General features: G+C 48.0%; 1 protein-coding gene across 7 annotated transcripts in view; it reads left to right on the top strand.

The window, feature by feature from the left end:
• Slc2a9 (solute carrier family 2 member 9) overlaps positions 1-22,500 on the top strand; it is a 128,173-nt gene that overhangs the window by 14,044 nt on the left and 91,629 nt on the right. For all 7 annotated transcript variants that reach the window (XM_021162163.2, XM_029478108.1, XM_021162164.1 and 4 more), the window contains 2 exons: positions 1,072-1,170; positions 14,597-14,757. In XM_021162163.2, coding sequence (XP_021017822.1) covers positions 1,072-1,170; positions 14,597-14,757 — 260 coding nt within the window. The remainder of the gene's footprint in view (positions 1-1,071; positions 1,171-14,596; positions 14,758-22,500) is intronic.

Genomic DNA, 22,500 nt, shown 5'->3' with positions numbered 1-22,500 from the left:
AAGTTGAACCCCAGAAACTTCCAGTCTCTGCTCAGATGCCCACTACTCTATGGTACTAGAGTCTAACAAGAGGAGACTAAGGGCAGAGCATGGAGTTGCTGTTAGGGGCCGCTGCAATTTCCCAAACTATATATGTGCCTGATCTTGGTCCCTAAACTAGACATTGTCTTAGTACACCCCTGGGGTGGCAGGATCTAGTACCTACAAAATACATGCCTGTGCACACAAATATGTTAAGTGGTGGCTTCCATAGCCCCTGGTTCCCTCCACCAGACCACAGGTCTGTGGCAGCTCTCCAGTCCCCAGCAGGTGCCAGCTGGTCAGCCTTCCTTCACTAAGTCTCAGGTGTTCATGAGCATGGCCAGGTCCTGGCTGTGGTCATCTTGAATGAGGCTGGGACAGGAATACCTGGATGCAGCTCTCAGATTCTCAGCGTAAGCCCTGCCTGCATCTCTATCTGCAGGTCCTTATTCTTAGGTGTGCTGACCAGCTTATAGGCTAATGCTTTGGCCTGGAACTGTGCATGTGTGTACATGCACATGCACGTGAGTGTGCATCTGTGTGGCTATTAGCCATCTCAGACCCTGGTGAAGAGTCAGCTGTGCTGGTCGGGAGCCTTGTCCTGCAATGGGGACCAGCTCAGCTCCAGGCTGCTCCTCAGGCAGCACCAGGGACAGCTCTGCACACCTTCTCTGTGACACTGGGTGGAACTGGACTGACTAGGGACTCAGGGAAAAATGATACAGAGAAAGCACTTAGAACCGTGCCTGGTGGTAGCACTCAAGGAGTGCTAGCCGCTGCTAACAACTTAGCTTTGCCTTTTGCTCCTGCTGGATCAGACAGCGGCCACATCCACATCCACACACGTGTGTGTGTGTGTGTGTGTGTAGACCCCCAGGCTGCCTTGCAGGAAGACAGCTGTATAGTGGGACCTCAGGGCAGGAACTCTGCCTTGCCGCACCCCACCCCCCCTCCCCAACTGCTTCTTTTCCCTCCTGAATTTCCCTCTGGGATGCCTTCGGGCTAAGGAAGCATCCCACTCTGACGCCGTCGTCTTCTCTCCTTTCCCAGAACTGGTCCTTCTCGCTCGTTGTGGCAGCTCTCGTGGGAGCCTTCGGGTCCTCCTTCCTCTACGGGTACAACCTCTCCGTGGTGAACGCGCCCACGCCGGTGAGTGTCCGACCACCAGAGGGCGCTGCGCCCACGCAGGGTGACCAGCAAAAACAGGGTGGATGGGGGGGAGGAGAGAGAGATTGAGAGAGTTGTCGCAGAACTGAGGTATCCTTCAGTACAGACCGGGCTGGGCTTGAGGACTTTAATGCCAGTGCAAGGATTTTAGGAGCTTGGAGCACACGGACTTGTTCCTTTTAATTTAAATTTTACTCACACTCAGAGCCACCTGTTATGACTCACCCCTGGCTCCTGTTTCAGCCTGAGCTCAATTCCAGGCTCTCTGCTGGTAGCAGGAGGTGTGCCCCAGGCCAGGTTTTCTTCTGCCAACTCCTGGCAGGATGGGGAGGCGGTAACGGGAGGGGCAGAGGCTGATGCTGAGCCCAGGCTTGCAGGTAGAGGATGGGGCCGGGAGGCTACCAAATTAGAAAAACCTGGGAATAGGCTCTGAGCTCCAGGTGGTTTGAGCACTGGGCAGGCATGCTGGGGGCAGCCTGAGGCCCACAGAAGCCAGGCTGGTGGCTCTGGTACATCATTCTCCTGTGTCAAATACAAGGGAGCCAAGGCTGGTGGGTCTCTAAGAGGATACAGGTGCCACAGGGATGCATGCTCCATCAGTGCCAAGGCAGGTCTGGATTGTAAAACTTGAGCTAATGCTGACATTTGAGGAGCTGTCCAAGTTATCTCAAAAATCGGTACTGATACTAAAGGCTGCTGGGAACAAACGATCTCAGGTGGTTCTTCCAGGTGTCTGCAGCTACCTGCCTTTGACTCTGTCATTTTAAGATGAGGCTCTGACTTACCTGAATTCATCTCTGAAAAACCGACTTGGGATATGGACTATTGATTTGTCTTGGAAGTTCATCAGGGCATTCACCCAAGAGAGTGGGGCCTCTGTGAAACACAGATCCATATGAGATTTGAACTCGGAGTAGTGTGATGTCACTGACCCATGAACCACAGGAAAGAGCAGTTTAGTCATTCATTCAACAAATATATACTGAGTACCTGTCACATGCTAGATGCTGGGAATCAGGAAGGCGATCTGGAGGAGTTGGCCATTGAGCTGAGCCCCATATGTCTGGAAGCATTTCCAATGAGACAAGGGCAGGGGTGGGACGGGGCGGGGGCGGGGCAGAGGCAGAAGTAGGGAAACCAAAACACACAAGACCTTCCTAGCTATATAGGGATGTCAATAGGTTGATAATAGTGAAGGTGTGACTTGCCATTCCCGAGGGGAATGGGGAGGTGGGTTGGGAAAAGAGGCTAAAAGCAGTGGAGGCTGGGATTGAGGCTCAGTGGTAGAACACCCACTTGCCCAACACAGGTGAGGCCCTGGGTTCAGTCCCCAGTACTGAGAAATCCAGCAGTGAGAGCCAAGAAACCCCACAGACTGAAACCACTTTAAAAGAGAAAAGACAGAAAGGACAAGAAATAGTGCTCAGATCTGCAGTGGAGGACCTGACCTTATAGCAGGGAGATACAGCAGGTTCAGGAGGGAGACGCAAGGGGTTACAACTTCAATATGGGAATCTGGTGATGGAGGGAAGGAATTCAATTTGTTGATGTTATTCACCTCCATTCAATCACAGTGGAACAGCAACTGGCCCAGGGTCAGCTTGGAGAAGGCAGTGCTGAGATCCAGACCCAGGTCTGTCTGAATCCAACCCATGACTTTTGAACCCAGTCACTGGCCACCAGTACCAGGTTCTTAGAGCATGGGGACACTTGGCATGGCCAGGGAGGGACAGGCTGAACATGAGAGTCCATAACACAGGAGTAGCTATTCTTACATGCTTACAGCTGCCCCAGGGCAAACTTTGAGGATGCTACAGCCTGGGACTCGCTGTTACCTACACTCTGTCCTTAAGCTCCTGTCGGAAGGAACGGTACATGTGAACACACAATCTGACAGAGATATGAATGCTGCCTTCATTATTGTTCAGAGCAGCACCCCCAAATTTCTCCCAGAATGCTTCTTGGTTCATGTCACCCACTTTCTTGCTGTGCCCAAAGGCCTGATGTTTGTGGGACTTTTACCTCAGTGCCATTGTGCGGCCAGATGCCAGGGTGAAAAGATGCATAGGACTCACTGTCGGGTCTTGGAGGGTCCCCAACACCAGGAGCAGAAACAGACACCCAAGACATCAAGGCAAGAAGTGGTTTAAGTGCAGTCACGAGCTCAGGACCTTGGAAGGATCTAGTCTATTTAGGGAGTTCTGAGGAGACTGGGGTGGGTCACCGTTGGGGTATGGTTAGGGTGGTAGAGATGGGGAAGTAGATCTGAGAGCTGGGGCATCTGTGGAAGGCAGGCACCCACCAGGCTGTGAGCCCCAGGAGAGGAGCCAGGCTGAGGGCCAAGCTCATTCAGGAAGCCTTTCCAGGTCAGACCTCCCCAGAGCTGGAGCCAGCAGCAGGCTTGTAGTAGGAATCCCAGCTTCTCCAGGGATTAGCTTCAGTGGAGCAGGGCAAAACCTGGCCTGAACTAGCTGGGAGATGGAAAAAAGAATGGACACACCCTGCTCAGTGTCCAACTGTGGTAAGGGTAGAGGGGGCAATGTGGCCATCAGAGGGTCTGGGAACAAAACAGACTCTCTCTAAAGGTCGAGATGTCCAGAGAGAATAATGACAGATGCTGCCACAAGGGGGCGCTGTGAGAGAAAAGTTGAGTTGTCCACCACTCAGGCTGGACAGCGAACTCAGGCACTGCACTGATGTCTGATCCCCTGTCACCAACTTCGGGGATGGGTCAGGGGCTTGTGGTTCAGGTAACAAGGCTGAGAAAGAATCCATGCTTCTTACCAAGAGGGAGTCAGTGTCTTGCTGCTTGACCAGTCCACATACTAGCTGACCCTGGTCCTGACTGTCATTCAGGACCAACCTTAAGAGGATTTTTAATTTTTTTTTTACTTCTTTGCTTTATTTTACTTCATTTTTTTATTTTTGGAAGGCTGGAATACAGAAAAATGACTGCTCTCTCTCTCTCTCTCTGTGTCTCTCTCTCTTTGTCTCTCTGTCTCTGTCTCTCTCTCTCTCTCCAATGTGAGGAAGTATCCCATGCCAGGAGCCTCATTTGATAGAAGAAACTGAAGAGGGGGAGGCCAATATGTCTAGGTTCCAGGAGTGACCATCTTCCTAAACTTCCCCTCAATGCCATTACCCTAAGCGAACACATACACCCTGCTTCCAGGGATTCCCAGAACCTGACTGTGTGTTCCTTTGGAGAGAACACCCACATGGCTTCACGTGTCCACAGAGGGTCTGCGGTCACTCCAAAACAGGCAGTGTGAGCAGAACAGGGTGTGTCCAAGTCACTTGAGGCTCTACCCTTGAGGGGTCTTTCAAGCCCAGGAGAGCTGTCTGACACATTAGACTGTATGCGAGCCTGTAGGACCTTGTCACTGTCTTTACCCATTGAACCTACTGGGTGAGGCAGGGAAGGCTTCAGTGAGATATGATCGATAACCATAATGGCTGCAAACAATGTTTCTCTGAGTCCTGTCTGTAGCCTGGCCCATGGAACCATTTTCTAACTAGCTACCCTGTTTCCACTCAGAATCCAACAGTTTCTCCTCCAGTCAAAGGCCAAAGGGATATCTGATGGATTCAGGTACCTGCACATCTCACGTAGAAAGCCATGCAGACAGATGTCTGTGATGGCTCGGCTGGGGTGTCTGGCTCCTAGCAAGCACTGTTCTCATCATAAGGTGATGTCTCTTCCATCCATTTGACCCTTAGTGCTGTCCTTCATATGTGGCACATGCTGAAACCACAGGGCCTTTGCAGTTTCAGCTGTTTTTGACTGAAAGGCTCTTTTTCAAATAGCTCGTGCTTTCTCCTGGATTACCTGCTGTTTCTTCTCAACTGTGTCTTCCTCAGTAACACCTTCCCCGACCTGCTCATATGGGACAGCCCTTCTCTAAACCTCTCTAGTCCTTCACTCAAATTACTTCCCCTTGTAGTACCACCTGAGATAATAAGTATACCCTTGCTTCTGGTCTTTCTTCCTGTTTTAAAATTTAAGCTCCGTGAAGACACGGATTCTCTGATCTTAATGTTTCTGCAGTGTCACCAACTAGAACAAGACCCAACCCAAAGCAAGCATTCACAGAAAATGTGTTCTGATCAGATAAAAAAGTTAAATATAAGGCTTCTAAAGGGCTTTCTCTTCTTTTGTTTTACTTTTTGCAAGGTAATTTTGGTGGTTGTGAGACAAGTTTCCTGGACCTCTGTCTCCCTATCAAATTACTCTCAGGTGTGAGTCTCCCACGTGAAAGAATCCAAGCACTGCCTCTGTTGTGTTCACAGATGAGACTCAGAACCAGGTCTAGTTATCTAGTGACCCATCTTTCTGCTCTCCTAGGCTGACTGACATGTTCTAGGGGTCAACACACACTTTTTTTAAGGTCCATTTTTTTATGGGATAGCAAGGCCATATAATTCTTTTTTTTTTTTTCTTTCACAAGTCTTCAACTTTGCCTTTATGGTGAGAAAGCAGCTAAAGACAATATGTAAACGAACAAGTAAGACTGTGTACCAATAAAACTTTATTTACAAAAACAAGTGGTGAGCCAGAAATCATTGGCTAATCCCTGTATTTGAGGGTCTAGGAGAGTGTGAAGGTGCCTGGTGTCTTACTCTCTGGCACAAGGATAGCTGAATGAATGGTTAGTTCATGGTCAAAACTGTGTAATGCTCAACACGGACTGTGTTGTGATTATAAAAGGATAAAGAGGTATTAAGATATGTTCTATGGGGGTATGCTGAGGTGTGGGGGAAGGAGATGTCTCAGCGGGCCCATGCCAAGGCATCTCTTCCCCCTGAGAGACCAGCCACACTATGATATAGTAATAGAATAGAGTTTATTAAGGGCATGGGGAGGGGAGTTAAGAGGGTAGTAGAGGCAGAGAAAGACAGACAGACACACACACACATACACACAGAGAGAGAGAGAGACAGAGAGAGACAGACAGAGAGAAGAAGAAGAAGAAGAAGAAGAAGAGAGAAGAGAGAAGAGAGAAGAGAGAAGAGAGAAGAGAGAAGAGAGAAGAGAAGAGGCCACTCTTGGCCACATGGAGAGAGGAGGGAAAGGAATGGGGAGAGAGGAGGAGTAAGAGGGCAAGAGGCAAGGGAGAGAAGCAGAAGTAAGAGAGTAAGGGAGGGAGGAGGGGGCAAACAGACCCAGGTAGGGTCAGGTTTACCTGGCTGTTGCCAGGTAACTGTGGGGAGGAGCATACCTGGCTGTTGCCAGGTAACTGTGTGTGGGGGGGTGGAGTTTAGACAGGAAGCTAACAGACTGAAGTCATGTTTTGCTTTGTTGAGACAGAATTTCTCTCTGATGTCTTGGTTATGTTGGAACTCTCTTTGTAGACCAGGCTGGCTTCTAACTCAGAGATCTGCCTGCCTCTGCCGGCCAAGTGGTGGGATTAAAGGTGTGCACCAATATGGCTCAGTTTGGACTGAAGACTTTTTGTGATGTTCCTTTCCCAAGATTTCACCCTCTTGCCAGATTTTTGGTGATTGCCCAGGCCTGTGTCTTTTTGTTTGTTTGATTCCAGTAACCACCTCTATCATCTGCCTTTGTGTATCATCTGTCCATCGGCCTATCTACATGCCTGTCAAAAGCATGTGGATACCCTTGTTGAAGGCTGCAGAATCCGAGACTAATTTACGTGCGAACCAGATGTCTTTGAACATTGCATAGACTCTCAGGCAGTCATGCAGAGAGGCTGAAGGTGCTGATCTGGCATATGGCAAATGGCCTCAGATTCATACTGGTTAAACATTGATCATAAGGAGGAGAATGTAGCTCTTTGGGGGAGGGTTTTGTTAGTACTGCTAGAAGAGTCTGATGAACAAAGCTGCAGAGGGAGATAAGCCTTTGCTCATGTGGTCTCCCCATGCCTGGACTCATCAGAGAGGCTAGGGAGGGCTGGATGGAGACATTGCAACTGCAGTAAGCTGTCTGAGCTCCACACACAGCTCTCTGGGGGCTAAAATGAGTATTTTGTCATGGGGCAGGAAGGACTGTTCCAGGGTTGGGCAGAGGGACTTTGTCAGCAGGACACCTGCCAAAGCTCCCTTTGTCCTAATACTACACTGCGCCAAGAAGAGCAGAACTGGGCAGAATGACCTCTGTGGGCACTTCCAAGAAGAGCCACCAAGAGGGATGTAGTCAAGAGAAAGGAGAGTGCAGGCAGAAAGCTATGGATGTTTGTTTTAGTGAGACAGTGTGCCAGAAACAGCTGGCAGCTGATGGAATGGGGTACACCCAAACCCAAGACCCACCTCCCCATTGCTCTACTTTCTGCCCTCTTTCTTGCTTTCACCTTGTCTTGTTTGGCCATTGTAAAAGCAACAGGCTTCGGAAGGGAGCTGGAGCTATAGTAACAGAACCCACAGCTTGAATCACTTCCATGAGTCTGGACCATGTCTCTTGTTTGTCTATAGACCATGCCAGGGTAATAACCCTATGGTGCTAATGAAGGGGGTGGGCAAGCAGCTGCCTGGGACAGACTGCTCAATTATCCCAACAGCCAAAGCCTGGGCTCTTCTGAGAGGCCCATGGGAAGACTTCGTGTAAACCTGCTTTTCAACATATCAGCACATAGGCTATTTCTTGTGGTTCTGCCTCCACCCCATCCCACCCCCTGTGTACCCTTTCCCTCCACCACCTCCACCAGTGTCTTATTTATATAATGAGCATCCTTCCAAGCACTGATCAGTCTCCATCATGGGTTTTTTTTTTTTTACAGTGCACTGCACATCTCTAACTCAGGGCTGTCACTTGGAATTTGTCTTTAAGAAGCTGCTATGCTATTTAAATTGGGATCCTTGAGTCTCCACCCGGCGTGGTTTGGTTTTGATCTGAACTGGTAGGGCCGACGACTGGCAGAAGTAAATAAAGATCACAGTGTCACTATGCCTCAAGGGAGCCCTTGCTCAGTAGGATGGGGCTAGTGGCCACTATCATCAGAGAGCCAGGACAGCTGACCCAGGCAGATGACAGGTGAAGAAACATGGAGGAAGAGACACCGTTGGCATGAAGAAACCAGACGAATGTGGAAAGAATACTTCTATTTACAGGGGATGCCACTGACATATAGTGAAACCTACTGTTCAGCACTTTGGTGAGGGTAGGCAGGTGATGTGAAGTGGCCCCAATGGGCTTCTGTTATGCTTATGTCAAGGAGCCATACCAGGGACATCTCTATCTTTTGTGGGTGCTGACTCTTTACAAGCCCCTCAGGTGCATCTGGCTCTGTTAGGCAACACTTGAGTCCTCTGGACCACCCACAAAGTATTCTATTCCTGTGTGTATTTATAGCACCCCCGAGAGTTGCTGCAGATGAACGCATGCCAGGGCCTTGATGAATCTAGCAGTGTTAATATTACAAACCAAGTGGCAAGGTAATTTGTGTTCCATTGCCTGGCGTTTCCTGCCATCCTTTGGAGGGGAGTTCAATTTATAGCCAAAACATGGCCCTTGGGTTCTTAGGCTGGGAGGTAGTGGTGAATTATTTATAGATTCTCATACCTCAGAAGCAAATGTGTGTAGACCTCTCTTACTTTACAGATATAGAAATAGAATGATAGTGATTCCCCCACCGGCAGCTCCCTCTCGGCCTGGATTCTACTGTGGAACTCTAAGGACTCAGGACTAGGCCTTTTATTTTCTTCCTTTAAGCCTTCACAGTAAATCCTTGAAGTGGGCAATGATATTAGTCACAGGACCTAAGGTTCAGAGAGGTTAAGTAACTCATTCAGTCACCTAGCAGATAGGTGGCAAAGGTGCAAATGGAACAAAACAGATGCCATGGTCTCTGGCCCCAAGAACACTGTCCAGAGATGTGAAACTTCTGCCGCATCAGGCCACCCCAAAGGTCACAAAAAGGACTCAAAGGTAAAAGCAAGTCTCGGACTCAAGGTGGTCAACTCTCCATTTAGTGTCTTTCCCTTTCCCTGCTGCCACTCAGGGCATTTCTTTGCAGTTAAACTCTACTTAGCACTCGTCATGGGGTTCTTATGGGGTTGGTATCATCTTATACCAAATGCAGAAGCTTTCTCACCACCCTGCCTTCATCCTCTCTAAACATTGGATGAGCCTTCAAGCTACACCTACAGTGAACACTCCAAGCAGTAACTCACAGCTACCCATCCACACTCAAAACCTCTAGGAGCTACAGAACTAACTGCACACTTATAGCATGTGGGACCACTTCACATCACCTGGCTACCCACACCAAAGTGCTAAACATGGTGATAGCCAGTCATAGCCAGCCCCTGACTTGTTCTACAGCCTTTTTCCTGAGCTGAGTCACCCTTCAGATCCACTAGGCCTTGGGCAACTCGTTTATGTCCATACATGATCTCCAGCTTATATACCTTGTGTTTCCTTTGTCCATGGTGGTCCAGCCTGAACCAGATCTACCTACATTTTGACTTCCCTGGTCTCTACCATGTGCTGGACTCTATACTCACAGCTTTTCTTGCTCATGTTGTCATGGTAGACTTGTCTTCATTGGCTCTCTAGATCTCTGGAGGTAGAGAGATAGGAGCTTTTGCATGAGAAGGCAGATGTAGATCTTACTCCCTAGGTAAGGAAGCAGATGTATAGAGACAGAGAAAGAGATAGGGGGTAGACCTCTTTGATGTAGGGCCAGTGAAATGGTAAAGCAGGAGAAGCAGGATGAGGGTGGTGCAGAGCTGGCCCTGAATCTCACTACCACAGTGGCCTAAAGACCAACTTGGATTGCAGGATGTTTTCTTCAAATGGAAGTTGACACTTCTCCCTAAAGCATTAGAAGGAAGCATTGGGTAAAAAGGTCTATATGTTCAAGCCTGCTCACCCTCATGATATGGCATCAGTCTTGCCCCTTTGAAGCCTCGCATCACTGTGAGTAGTGATGTCATGGGCTTTGTCCTTTAAAACTCATCTGCTCAGTATCACAGTGGCTCAACACTATGGCCACTCTTTTTAAAACTCTTGTCATTATCAAAGACAAGTGGTATGGAATTCTGCTCTATATAGTCTGTGTCTCCACTGTTCTCAGGTGCTTTTGAGCCCCTCTCCTGCATCTTGGGGAATGCCCAGCTGACAGGGACAGGTACTGAGCACAATGAAGATACATGCTCACATAGTCACTTCAGCCCACACTCCTTGGGTGGCGAGTGCTCCTATAACCCGACCCAAGTGCAAGGAATAGAGTTACACACCTTTGAGAGGCAGCAGAAGATAACACAGACTCCATCATAGCTAGGTCTAGCAAGCTCTGTGGTTCTTTCAAATGGGGACACAAATGTCTCCTGCTCAGCAGACAGTCAGCATGCTGGCATTCACTGACAGGTCAGCTAAGCAAGTCAGCAAATTCTAGACCTGGAAAAGAGACCTTGTTTCAAACAGACAAAGCATATATGGTTATTGAAAGATGACACCCAAGGCTGAATTCTGGATTATATCTATCAGTGCACCCATATGCACATTAAAAAAAAAAAAACCAGTTGGCCACTGTACTGGCTAGTTTTGTGTCAACTTGACACAGGCTGGAGTTATCACAGAGAAAGGAGCTTCAGTTGGGGAAATGCCTCCATGAGATCCAGCTATAAGGCATTTTCTCAATTAGTGATCAAAGGGGGAGGTTCCCTTGTGGGTGGGACCATCTCTGGGCTGGTAGTCTTGGGTTCTATAAGAGAGCAAGCTGAGCAAGCCAGGAGAAGCAAGCCAGTAAAGAATATCCCTCCATGGCTTCTGTATCAGCTCCTGCTTCCTGACCTGCCTGAGTTCCAGTCCTGACTTCCTTGGTGATGAACAGCAGTATGGAAGTGTAAGCTGAATAAATCTTTTCCTCCCCAACTTGTTTCTTGGTCATGATGTTTGTGCAGGAATAGAAACCCTGACTAAGACAGCCACTTTGGAGAGATGGTTCGACAGTTGAGAGTGGTTGTTACAGTTGCAGAGGACCTGGTTAGGTTCTCAGCAGCCAGGTGATAGCTCACCACCATCTGTAACTCCAGTCCCAGGAGTTCCAATGCCATCTTTGTCCCTCTGTGACCCTGCATGTGCATGGTTCACAGGCACACATACAGGCAAAATCACTTATGCACATTTAAAAAAATCTTTAAAACTAAGTTTTTAGCCAGGTGGTGGTGGTGCATGCCTTTAATCCCTGCATTTGGGAGTCAGAGGCAGGCAGATCTCTGAGTTCAAGGCCAATGAACATAGTCTAGAGTATGGGTTCTAGGACAGCTAGGGCTACACAGAGAAAACCCAAAACCAAACCAAAGTAAAACAAAACAACACCAACAGCAAACAAAACAAACCCCTAACCTTTTTAAGAGAGTTGGAAAAGTAAGGCTTGAGGCTGGGAGGGTGAGGTGGGGCCAGGGGAAGTTGGAGGGAGATAGAATGGGTGGGCACTGAGCAGAAAAGGGGGATAGATATGAGCAAAAGACATTGTATAAATAAATGAACTTTTAAAGATAAATACACATTAATTCTTAAAAAGAGTTGAAATAAAGTGATTAAGATTTGTGTCTCAGGGCTGAGAGATGGCTCAGGGGTTAAGAACTCTGGCTGCTTTTCCAGAGGACCCGGCTTCAATTCCTAGCACCCACATGGCAGCTTGCAACAGTAGCTCCAGTTCCAGGGGACTGAAGTCCGTTACACAGACACACATTCCAGAGGATATGGCACCTTCACACACAGGCAAAACACCGATGTGCATAAAATATAAAAAAAATCAAAAAAATTTTTTTTTGTCTGAGCCCACTGCCTGGGCTTCATTCCTGAAGACAGCACACATCAACGTGTGAGCTTGGACAGGCCCTTTATGGCTCTGTCTCCAAATCCTCACCTGCTCTAAAGAGAGCCTAAAATGCCAGCCCTCACAGATGATGAAGCGCCAGCCCCGAGCTTAGAAGAGTCCATGGTATGAAGAAGGGGTGCCTGTTTCACATTTGTGTTTGTTCATTTGATTGTTTGGTTTTTATCCTTGTCATTTCGAATGGCACTGAGCAGAAGCCCAAATTTAAGACAAGCATGTATACAGCCACCTGTTTTGTGTCACACACTGCAGGTTACACTGATGGATTGCAGTTTGCTGATCTCAAATTCAATGACTGTTCCTGTGATAAATTAGAAGCAGTCTCATCACCTGGCTCCGGTGACCACAGACTGTCTCCTGGGCCATCGCTGGCTTCCCTCCCGGCAGGAAGACAGACTAACGGTCCCTGGCAGCATTTTGGAAGGCTTTCCAGGAAACCTAGCTGCGTGTTGTAAGGGACACAGGCTGTATGTGGGACTTCTAGTTTCTAGAGCTTTCTGTAGAGATCTGTGATTTTTTTTTCCATAAAGGAAGCAACAAATCTCTACAGGCTCCCAAAGCAGCACTTGGCAGTTAATAACTGCATACCTTCCCGTGGCCCACCATGCTCCCAGATGCAGCACAGCTCAGAGGGCAAGATGCTGTTTGTTTTCAAGCCCACACCTATTAGTTCTTTCCCAGTTATTCACTGCTGCCAACGAGGTACTAAGGCACTCTCCAGGGTAGGCGCTGGCTACACTCCTCTTGAGAGAGTTGAACCTCATGTTTCAGTGTAGACCTGCTATAGGGGCCAAGATCAGAGCAAGAATAACCTGCGTTGTGGTCCTGTCTGCCTAATGGCAGAAATGGTGACTGTGAATTTCAACACATTCATTACTTCTGCAAGCTTCCCCTGGCCCCAGACCTGTTTATAATTGTTGAGACCTCTGTGTGCACGGAGCCATAGTTTGTTCATGTTTGCAGCTGTCGTGTTTTCTGTTATGATTGCTCTGTAGTTTGCTTACCTGCTCTGCCATGAGCTTCTGGGTTGTTTCTTGTTTGGGGTAATTATTAGGAGCAATGTCACTGCGGACATTTGAATAGATGTATCCCTGGCCTGTAGGAGAGTTGTGTAATGGGATTTTCTAGAATATACCTGTGGAGCTGGGCATGAAAGCACCTTTATCTAAGTGGGGATTGTATGAGCTCCACTCCAGTCCTGGACAATTGTCCCTCACGTCAGCCCCTAGAGGTCGGAGTCATCATTTCCATCCTGTGAGTGGAGACACTGCTTATATTACAAGCGTGGAGCTCATGTCTGTGAGTGTCCTACCCAAGCTTTTCCTGTAATGGCATATGCTACCATGCTGAGGCTTGTGGGCCCATATTAGTAGCAATATATGACCATGCATATCTGGGGAAGTGAACTTCCTTGGATAGCAGAGCGCCACAAACCCAGTCTTTGTTGCACGTTAGACCCGCCCAGTCCCTGCCTCAAATGTAGCTGCAGTGATGAGGATGGAGAGGGTGTCTAAACAGATCCCAGCGTGGCTTCATGTGCATCTCTCTTCGACTAATGATATCGAGTCTGTTGTTTCCTAATTGGACATGTGCATGTGGTTTAGGTCTGTGCAGGTCTCTTGATCATTTTAAATTATATGTGTTTTACTGTTAAAAATATTTTTATGTTTATGGGTGTTTTGACTGCGTGTATGTCTGTAAAGTCTGCCTGTGTTTCCTGAGGAGGCCAAAAGCACCTGTCCGATCCCTCAGAACTGGATTTATAGATGCTTGTGAGCTACCATGTGGGTGCTGGATATTGAATCTGGGTCCACTGGACAAATGGTCTTAGCTGCTGAGCCATCTCTATAGCCCTGTATGTGTCTTCTAATGGATATTTTATAGCTCTTAATGTATCATAGAGACTTTTCCTCTGTAGCTATATACATTACAAATATTTTAACTTATTCTGTGGCTTATCTTCACTTAAAAATAATTTTAATTGCACTAGTTATTTGTATGGGGGTATATGCTATGGTACATGTATGGAGGACAGAGACAATTTGAGAGACCCAGTTCTCCCCTTTTACCATGTTGATCCTAGGGCTTGAACCCAGATCCTTGGGCTTGGTGGCAAGCACCTTGACCCACTGAGCCAACCACCTCACTAGGCCCCTGTCTTTATTTTTCAGTCATGTCTCTTGAAGAATAAGCGACTTGAATTTTGACTCAATTAAAATGAACATTTTTTTTATGCTGATTGTCTCTTCTGAAAAATAGTTTTGCTACTGCATGGTGGCTCTTCTGTCTGAAGTGTGAACTTTTAACACACTTCAAAATTGATGTCACTGTGCACTGAAGTCAGAGCTTAGGGCCAGATCTGTTTGACTCCCAGGTTGTGACTTACCAAATAAGCTATGCTGTCATCCCAAGCCTCAGTTTTCCTTCCTGCAGTGTAAAAGACCATTTCCCAGATCTGTTAAAAGAACCCAGTAAGATGAAGAGAGGAGTTCTTTGTGGTGTCAAACATGCCAAGAGTGCCCTGTACAGGCAGGCCCTTTGTGTTTTGCATCTAGTGGTGGGTAGGGCAGAAGGAACTAACTCCTTCTGCTCTTTGTTTCCAGTATATCAAGGCCTTTTACAATGAAACCTGGTACAGGAGGCATGGACAGCCCATTGACCCGGATACCCTGACTCTGCTCTGGTCTGTGACTGTGTCCATATTTGCGATTGGTGGCCTGGTGGGAACGCTGATGGTGAAGATGATTGGAAAGTTTCTTGGGAGGTAGGTAGGGGTGTTGTTTCTATTTGGTGTGGGGGGGGAGGTCACTTCTGTATTGATCATAAGGAGTCATTATCAGTGTCCCTGTAGGCAACAGGAGCGCATACAGTTTAACTGGAAAGACTTCACTGCATGCAGGGCAAGGGGGTGGGAGAAGAGCTAGGGTGCCAGTGTCCAGTGGGGAAGAACAAGGGTGCCAGTGTCCAGGCCTTCTAGTCTGCTGCAGGTAACCATGGTGCCTAGTTGTTTCCATCCCAGAGGCCAGAGTAGAGCAGGGAGGGGAATGGGTCTGGGTCTGGAGAACTGGAGAACACCCAGCACAGAGCCTTACAGGTTGTTCCACAGAAGCACAGAGTGGCCATCCTTGAAGACAAACAGCTCTTCGGGATGTTTTCCATTGTGTGATTGGTGGACACTTGGAGAGTTTCAGGTTGTTCCCATCACCAATAAGGCTGTAGTAAATTAAGTATCAAAAACTCCAAGTTTCAAGCTGGGGAGAAGGCTCGGTCAGTATAGCACTTGCCTTGCATTAGGACCCGAGTTCAGATGCCAAGAATCCACATAAAAAGTTGGGCACAGTGGCATGTCCTTGTGATCTCAGGGATGGCGAGACAGGAAACTGAAATGGGAGGGCTCCTGGAAGCTCACAAGCCAGCTAGTGTAGCTGACTTGGTGACGTTCCAGGCAATGGGAGACCTTTTCTCAAAAAACGATGGAAGGTACCTGACTAATAACTCCTGAGGTCGGCTTCTGACTTTCAAATGCACTCACACAATAGTGCACCCATGAACGACACACACACACACACACACACACAAGTTCATACACACATGAGTACAGAGTACACACATGCACACGCACACACCCCATCTTAAGTCCCCCCTCCCCAAGATCTCTCCAGTCAGATCCACTTCACTTTGTCTCATCCCTAACTTATTTATGACATGAATCCTCCTCAGAGCAGATTGGTTATCAGACCCTCTTCCCCTGTCTTCTCTGTCTCCTCTCTGCTAACAGCAGCCTCTTGGGGGCTGCTGAAGTGTGTGTGTGTGTGTGTGTGTGTGTGTGTGTGTGTACAGGACAGTCTTGGCCAGTTTCATGTCTCTGAACCTGAATCATGGGACATGAGTCTCTCACTACTAGATGCATGACCTTGGCCAAGTCATCTAATTTTTTCCAAGCCCAGGATGATGGTTTCCACCAAGGCAATGTGACAGGTGCTAGGGAAAAGGCGTGGAGAGAGGACATCATAGGAAGTATCTCAGTGAACACAGACCGTGTGTTTGTGGTCACCTTGCCATCCATACATGGTAGCTCAATACATCTTGTTTTGCATTAACATAAACTGGGGAAAGAATCCATTAAGTCTCAGAAAAATCTCTCAGACCTTGGAGTTACAAAAACACTTCTAAGAAGGGCCCTACTCATTCCTTCCCATGCTGCCTAATGCCCTTAACAAAAAGCTCATTAGAGTACCAATGATTCATCAAGGTTCTCTGAAGGCCCATGTTGGAAGCATCCACATGGTGCCTATAAAAGGATATGGTACCCAGTGAGCGAGGGGAAGTTCTGGGGTTTCTCTGGTCCTTACGTCCAGGTCCAGAGCAGTAACTATGGGCTTTCAGTACTAAGAAAGCATAGCCATTGCCTAGGGCAGTAAGAAATGATTTCTGAGGTCCCCTGATGTTTCAGACATTGTCACATACTCTCTTATTTCATCTGCTCTCCTCTGGTGGGTCTACGGATGAACAAGGGATGCCAGAGAGGTAGGCTCAGCCAGCTCACACATGGCTGAGCTCACGCTGGGAGCAGCACCATCTTTTCATGGTTCAAGCAGATCTTGGGCAGGGCTCTCTGTTGGCAACAGAACTATCATGTCTGTGACTGCTGAGCACACAATGAGTGTGCACACAATAAGTACCCAGAGTGAGCACACAATAAGTACCCAGAGAGCACCACTGACCAGGGTGCCCAAGGTGCTATTGCTAAACCTCTGGCCTATGCAGGACACAGCCCTCCTGCTTACCCCAGTTAGGCACAGTCATTCCCTACCCCAAGGCTTTGTGGATGGTGCTGTCTACTCATCTTGTACCTGGCTGTGCACTCCTGCCTTAAGGCTGTTCCTTAATGAGGCTCTGTACCCAAGCAGTGGGATGGAGGAAGGTGCTCTGGGATTGGGGGGCCAAATGCTCTCTGAGTCACCAATTCTGGACTTTGTCACCTCATCTCCTAACACATGCTTTTCTCACTTGGAGGCTGTAAAGCAGAAAGAAAGGAAAAGGGAAAGTGTGTTTGGAAACATCTTGAACACCTTGAACTTCTAGGCAATTGAGGAGTTCTCACCTTGGCCCAGCAGGAGTGGTGCTGCTGAGACCAGAGAGAGGGTGCCATCCATACTGAGCCTCCAGCCAGTGCCAACTCCCCTTCTCCTTGTTCTGGGAATCAAGGCTAAATTCAAGTTCAGCTTAAATAGCTGTTGGGAGGAAAAAGAGCTAAGCTGAAGAGAAGGCTACCACTTCTTAACATTCCTCTACAGTCTGGTGCTCAATGTACCACGGATCAGCTACTTCAAAAATCTACCCCATTCACCCTGCCTTACAAGTAGTGAACCTGATGACCCATGAGGCTCAGTGGCTTGTCTACACTGCAAAGAGCAGGGCTGGTCAGAAATGCAGATCCAGACCAAACTGACCAAACATTGAGATATCTCCTGGGATTGTCAGGGAGGGAGAGGAAGCCCAGATCATAGTGAGGGGCTGAGGGACAGCTGTAGGAGCCTGGGTGTGCCATTAGAGCATGCTTCACAGCGTGACCAGGAGAGTTGAGTAGATTTGGGTCTCTGCTCAAGTTGGGATTGGATACTGGTAACTCCAGCAGTGAGGGCGTGACTGGCTACTCATAACCTCAACATTCTCAGAGGTGGTGGGTGGCAGCTGTGGCTGGTCCACAAAAACCTATATGATCAGTGAACAATGGAGACAGGGAAGCTTGGATAGCCAGGAACAGTCTCTAGAGATGGGTCACATCAGCTTAGGCAGGCCCCAGGGGTACAGTTTCCTCCTCCTCTTCCTCCTCCTCCTCCTCCTCCTCCTCCTCCTCCTCCAGAGTCGCCAACTGGGAGAATTCAGACTGTGGAGAATTCTGATGGAACCAGGTCCCTTTGTTTGGCTTCATCTCTATTCTGCTGTAGCCACAGACCTCTCTTTCTCTCCTGACACAGGACAATATGTGTTCAGTTCGCAGACATGACCACAGGCTTAGCTTCAGCTCTGGGCATTGATGCTGCTGGCACATGAACTCTCCTGAGTGAGCTCTCGGGCCCACCTGGTTCACAGTAGCATGGAAATAAAGTGGTGGCACGTGGGTGAGCTGCCACCGAGACTGAAGGAGATGCTGGGCATAAGATGCTCATCCTAGAACTGACAAGAGTCGGCCATCATGCTTCCCATGGCCATGTGAGATGTGAGCACCGTGGTCACAATGAACTCTTCCTGATGTGGATCGTTGGTGCTTGAACAGTATTTGTGTGGTGTGCACGTGTTTTAAACCGTGTTATAATTGTCCTCATTGCATGGGTCATTGAATCTGACTCTTACCTCTAGAAATAGGTAAAAACAAGAAACAAAGTAAGAAAACTCACATGGGCTTTGAAATCAGATCCTTAATCAGACCTCAGACAATTCGTGTGTCAGAACCATTGTCAGGATGGGGGTGGGCACTACACACACACACACACACACACACACACACACACACACACACACTTGGGTTTGTGAACAAGAAAAGTGCCATTCCTGAGGTCCAGGGCTGCCACTGGGACGGAGGGGTAGTCTGAGAAGTTTATCTGCAGGCTCTCACAGTCCCTGTAAGTACTGAGAATGGGTAACAGGCTCAGCGAGAGGCAGCTGGTCCCCCAAGGTGAAAGTCTAAATTACAGATAAGCAGGATTCACCCCAAAGAGCAGTTGTGAGGACTGAACATGATGCAATTTACGCAAACTTACATGGTGTCTTGTGTCACTTGGGAAGTCTTTGAATGCCTGTCATGGTGCCCAAATCAAGTTGGCTGTAGCACCCAAGGGAATTTGTTGGCACACATGACTTATGTTGAACTCACAGAAAGTCATAAGGAAACCAAATTGATCTGTCTTTTTTTCTCCATCTCTCAGCCCTGCTTTCCTCCTGTTAATCTTTCTGATGGAGGGTCAGCATAGACCAACACAGATCTCTCTCTTAATACTTACCTTAAAAGTGCTAGGTGCTGGGCTGGAGGATGGCTCAGTTGGTAAAAGGCCTGCTGTGCAAGCATGAGAGTCTGAGTTCAGATTCCCCCTGAGCCCACACAGGAAGCTGGGAGTGATGGCCACCTCTTGTCACCTCATTCTAGTTAGGGAGCTGGGGAGAGACACAGATCCCTGAAGCTCATTGGCCAGCCTTGCCAAACAATGAGCTTCAAGTTCAGTGAAAAGTGATGGAGGTTGATCCTCTGACGTTTGGGTGAGATCTTCAACATGTTCAGCCACGCTGAGCACAGCAGAAGCACACAGGGTAACCTTTAACTACTGAGCTCTATCAAGCACATAGAAAGAAATGAAGAACAGTAGAATCTAAGCAGGGAAGCAGGGAAGGATGGAGTGAGGACCATCTTGGCATTCAGACCTAGTAGGGTTAACAAGTTGTTGAAAGGCATATGGCACACACACAGCCTCTCCATTCACTAGGGCTTGCTGGTAAGGGCTTTTCAACTGCAAGCCAAAGCAACATTCCTCTGTCTCCCATCCATAAATCCTGTGCTGGGTCCAACATGGCTGCCTAAGGGGAGGTGTGACACAGTTCCTGCCCCTGGAGCATCGCCAGGCCTTTGATACCCATGATCCCCATGTGTGCTGATGCCTGCTAAGGGCCTGAAACTGATCTGCTATCTCTTCTATTTTACTTTCAATCTTCCTTTCTTGGGAACAGAGTTCTCCCCTTACTCAGAGCTAATCACTCCATAATAAATGAAACAGATGCGGTTTTCAGGAATGAGGAATGGGGGTGGTCATGAGGCTGTGGAAGATGCGGGACAGGCCTTCCACTTGGCCTTTAGGGCCATGGGAAAGGATCACATAACCACAGAGGCCATAAAAGCCTACACAATCCTTTGTAGATATTACGCATTGCCAGACTCGGTCTTGAACTTGGAACTATGAGGAGATACATGTGCCCTCCAGTCTAATGCCTGCTGCACTAATTAGCCAAGGTACACTTGGGGACATCAAGGATAGAGAGCGAAAGTGGTCTCCAGAAGAAAAGGTATGGATAGGAAAAGAAATCTATAAAGACACGCTAATGATAGATGGGGTTATCTTGAAGGAGAAATGCGTGTGTGTGATCCAGAAACAAACAGTATTAGAGGAGAGTGCGCGAGGCCGTGGGACTGCTGGGGTGAGAAAACAAAGATTAGAGAATTAGAAGATGATGTCTAAGCATACGAAAAGTTAGTACTTCGTTCTCCTAGCTACTTGGAGGGTTGGCAATGACAATGCCTGGAGAAATATTAGAGAGGGCTAGCTGCCTTACTTGCATACATTTTAAAACTTTGTATAAAGAAAAAAAAATAAAGTCATTGTTACCTTAGTAGTCTGTTGCCTTTCTGTTCTTCCATGAGAACAGTTACTAAAGACTGCTGTCTGCTGTACCAGGAAACCATTAGAGCTGTGCCCAGCTACCCGTGAAGAACAGGCTATGTAAAAACTCCAAGGGAATGTGCTTTTGCTTTGAGTGAGTTTCTGTCTTAAGGGAGCAGAGGTTGGGATGAATGACTCAGGATTCATAGAATTTATGGGTTTCTAAAATAATCATTCATAATGATCAAAACCTTAACGATGTAACTTTAGTAAATGAGAGACGGGGTTCAGGCTCTCTGGCTGGGAGAAGGCAAAAGAATGAGAAAGGAGAAGGAAAAGACGGAGAAGGGAAAGGCTAAAGCATGAGAGGAGAGAAAGCTACAGAATAAGGGAGAAAGGAGAATGATGGGAATCCTCGGGCAAAGAGAGAGCCCTTGAACTGACAGCTTGCATCCACGACTGACTCCTCATCATTACTGAATCAGTGCCACTCCCATTTTCGCCTTTCTCGGGTCCCTCCTCCCACTGACCTGGGCAATCCTGATCCTATGAAGGCTGAGCCTGTAGAAGGTGGCTCTCAGGCTTCCCCTGATCTTCCCGTGTTCAGCCCAAATCTCCTCAAACTGAGCCTTTCTCAAGGGCCTGCTGCCCAACCTCGCCACTACCCTATAGCTTTTCCTCCCTGCCAGAGAGCTAGTGACCTTCTGGGTCACACAGGGAAGACCAGAGACCATTGGAGAAGCTCCCAGCAGTGAATCAGGCACCACGGGTGGAGTTGCAGGGGATCTGGGATTCTGCTCTCAAAACTGATGGCCCTCCTTTGTGTTGCTATGCTTATCCTTGGGAGAAAATGGAAACATGATGATTAAAGGCCGTCTCTGAGCCCCAGGGAGTCAGCTCTCAGAATTATTTGTGAATAAGTTTTTCATCTTCTCCAGGAGGCTGTCAGGCTGGAGTTATTTTGGGAAGGAAGATTTAATATGATGAAGTTACTAGACAGGGTGCATCCCTGTTTGCAAATGCTTCCTGTCTGACTCAGAGGTGACTAACATTTCCTGCAAGTCATCCGGGACACCACTGGGGACAGCGTCGTCGTAAAGGTGCAGGCTAGAACCGCAGAAGAATCTTGGCTTCTCTCTCGCTCTTCACCTCTGTCTGCCTCACAGTAAACCCAGCAAGTCTGTCCTCAAAAATATGCAGGGACCTTGCTGCTTCTCTCAACCTACCTTGCTGTCAGCCTTGTGGACAGCAGCACTTACCCACACTCCCTTGATAGCTCCTGCCCACTCCTGGCCAAGAACAGCTCAGAAGACTGAGCAGCCATGCTAGAAGTCTGGTCAAGTCCATCCTTTCTTTGTCTTCTGTGGCTACTCCCTTCACACCTCCTGTTGGCTCAGAACATTCCTCAGGGACTCCCCTGTCACTCTTTTTTACCTGCCTGCTTCAGCTGCGTCCTCCCGGGTCCTCTGTCTCCAGACATATTGACCTCAATGATGTTGTCTATTTCTCTCCACCTGGAGTGTTGCTGTCCGTCTCTCCATCACACCTTTGCCTGCATGCCACCTTCCCAGACACACACTTCTGGTCCACTCTGTAAAATGATACGCCTTCTCTGCTTCAGCTGCCTTGACAGTGTTCATCACCTCTAGCATGCCACATGTTTTACGTTGCTTACTGAGAAGACTTAAGAATAAGAATGTCATGGTGTTTGTCCTATAGGCCAGAATCTGAACTGTTGTTAAGCACTCACTCCTGGGTTGTGAATATTTGTTGAAGGAATAATTGTTTGTGAGTGAATAGCGCATCTACCCTCGAAGACCAATTGTGTCATGGTCACTGGAAGGCTAGATCTTCACTCAGTAGTATGGCCTTGACTAAGGTATATACAGATTTGTTTCCTCAAGATTATCCAACTTGAAGCTGGAGGGAGGGTCAGTGGTTAAGATCACTCCCTGTTTTTCAATGAAAACCTAGGTTCAAGTCCCAGTACCCACTTTGTGGCTCACAACTGTATGTAGCTTCAGTTCCAGGGGCTCTGATGCCCTCTTCTGACCGCTGTGGGCACCAGGCATACATGTGGTGCATAGACATACCTACAAGTAAAACACCCATACACATTTTTTTTTTTTTTTTTTTTT

This window comes from Mus caroli, chromosome 5 (assembly GCF_900094665.2).
Source record: "Mus caroli chromosome 5, CAROLI_EIJ_v1.1, whole genome shotgun sequence".
Lineage (NCBI taxonomy): Eukaryota > Metazoa > Chordata > Mammalia > Rodentia > Muridae > Mus > Mus caroli.
The sequence above is the reverse complement of the archived record's forward strand: the minus strand, read 5'-3'. Positions and strand labels throughout refer to the sequence as shown.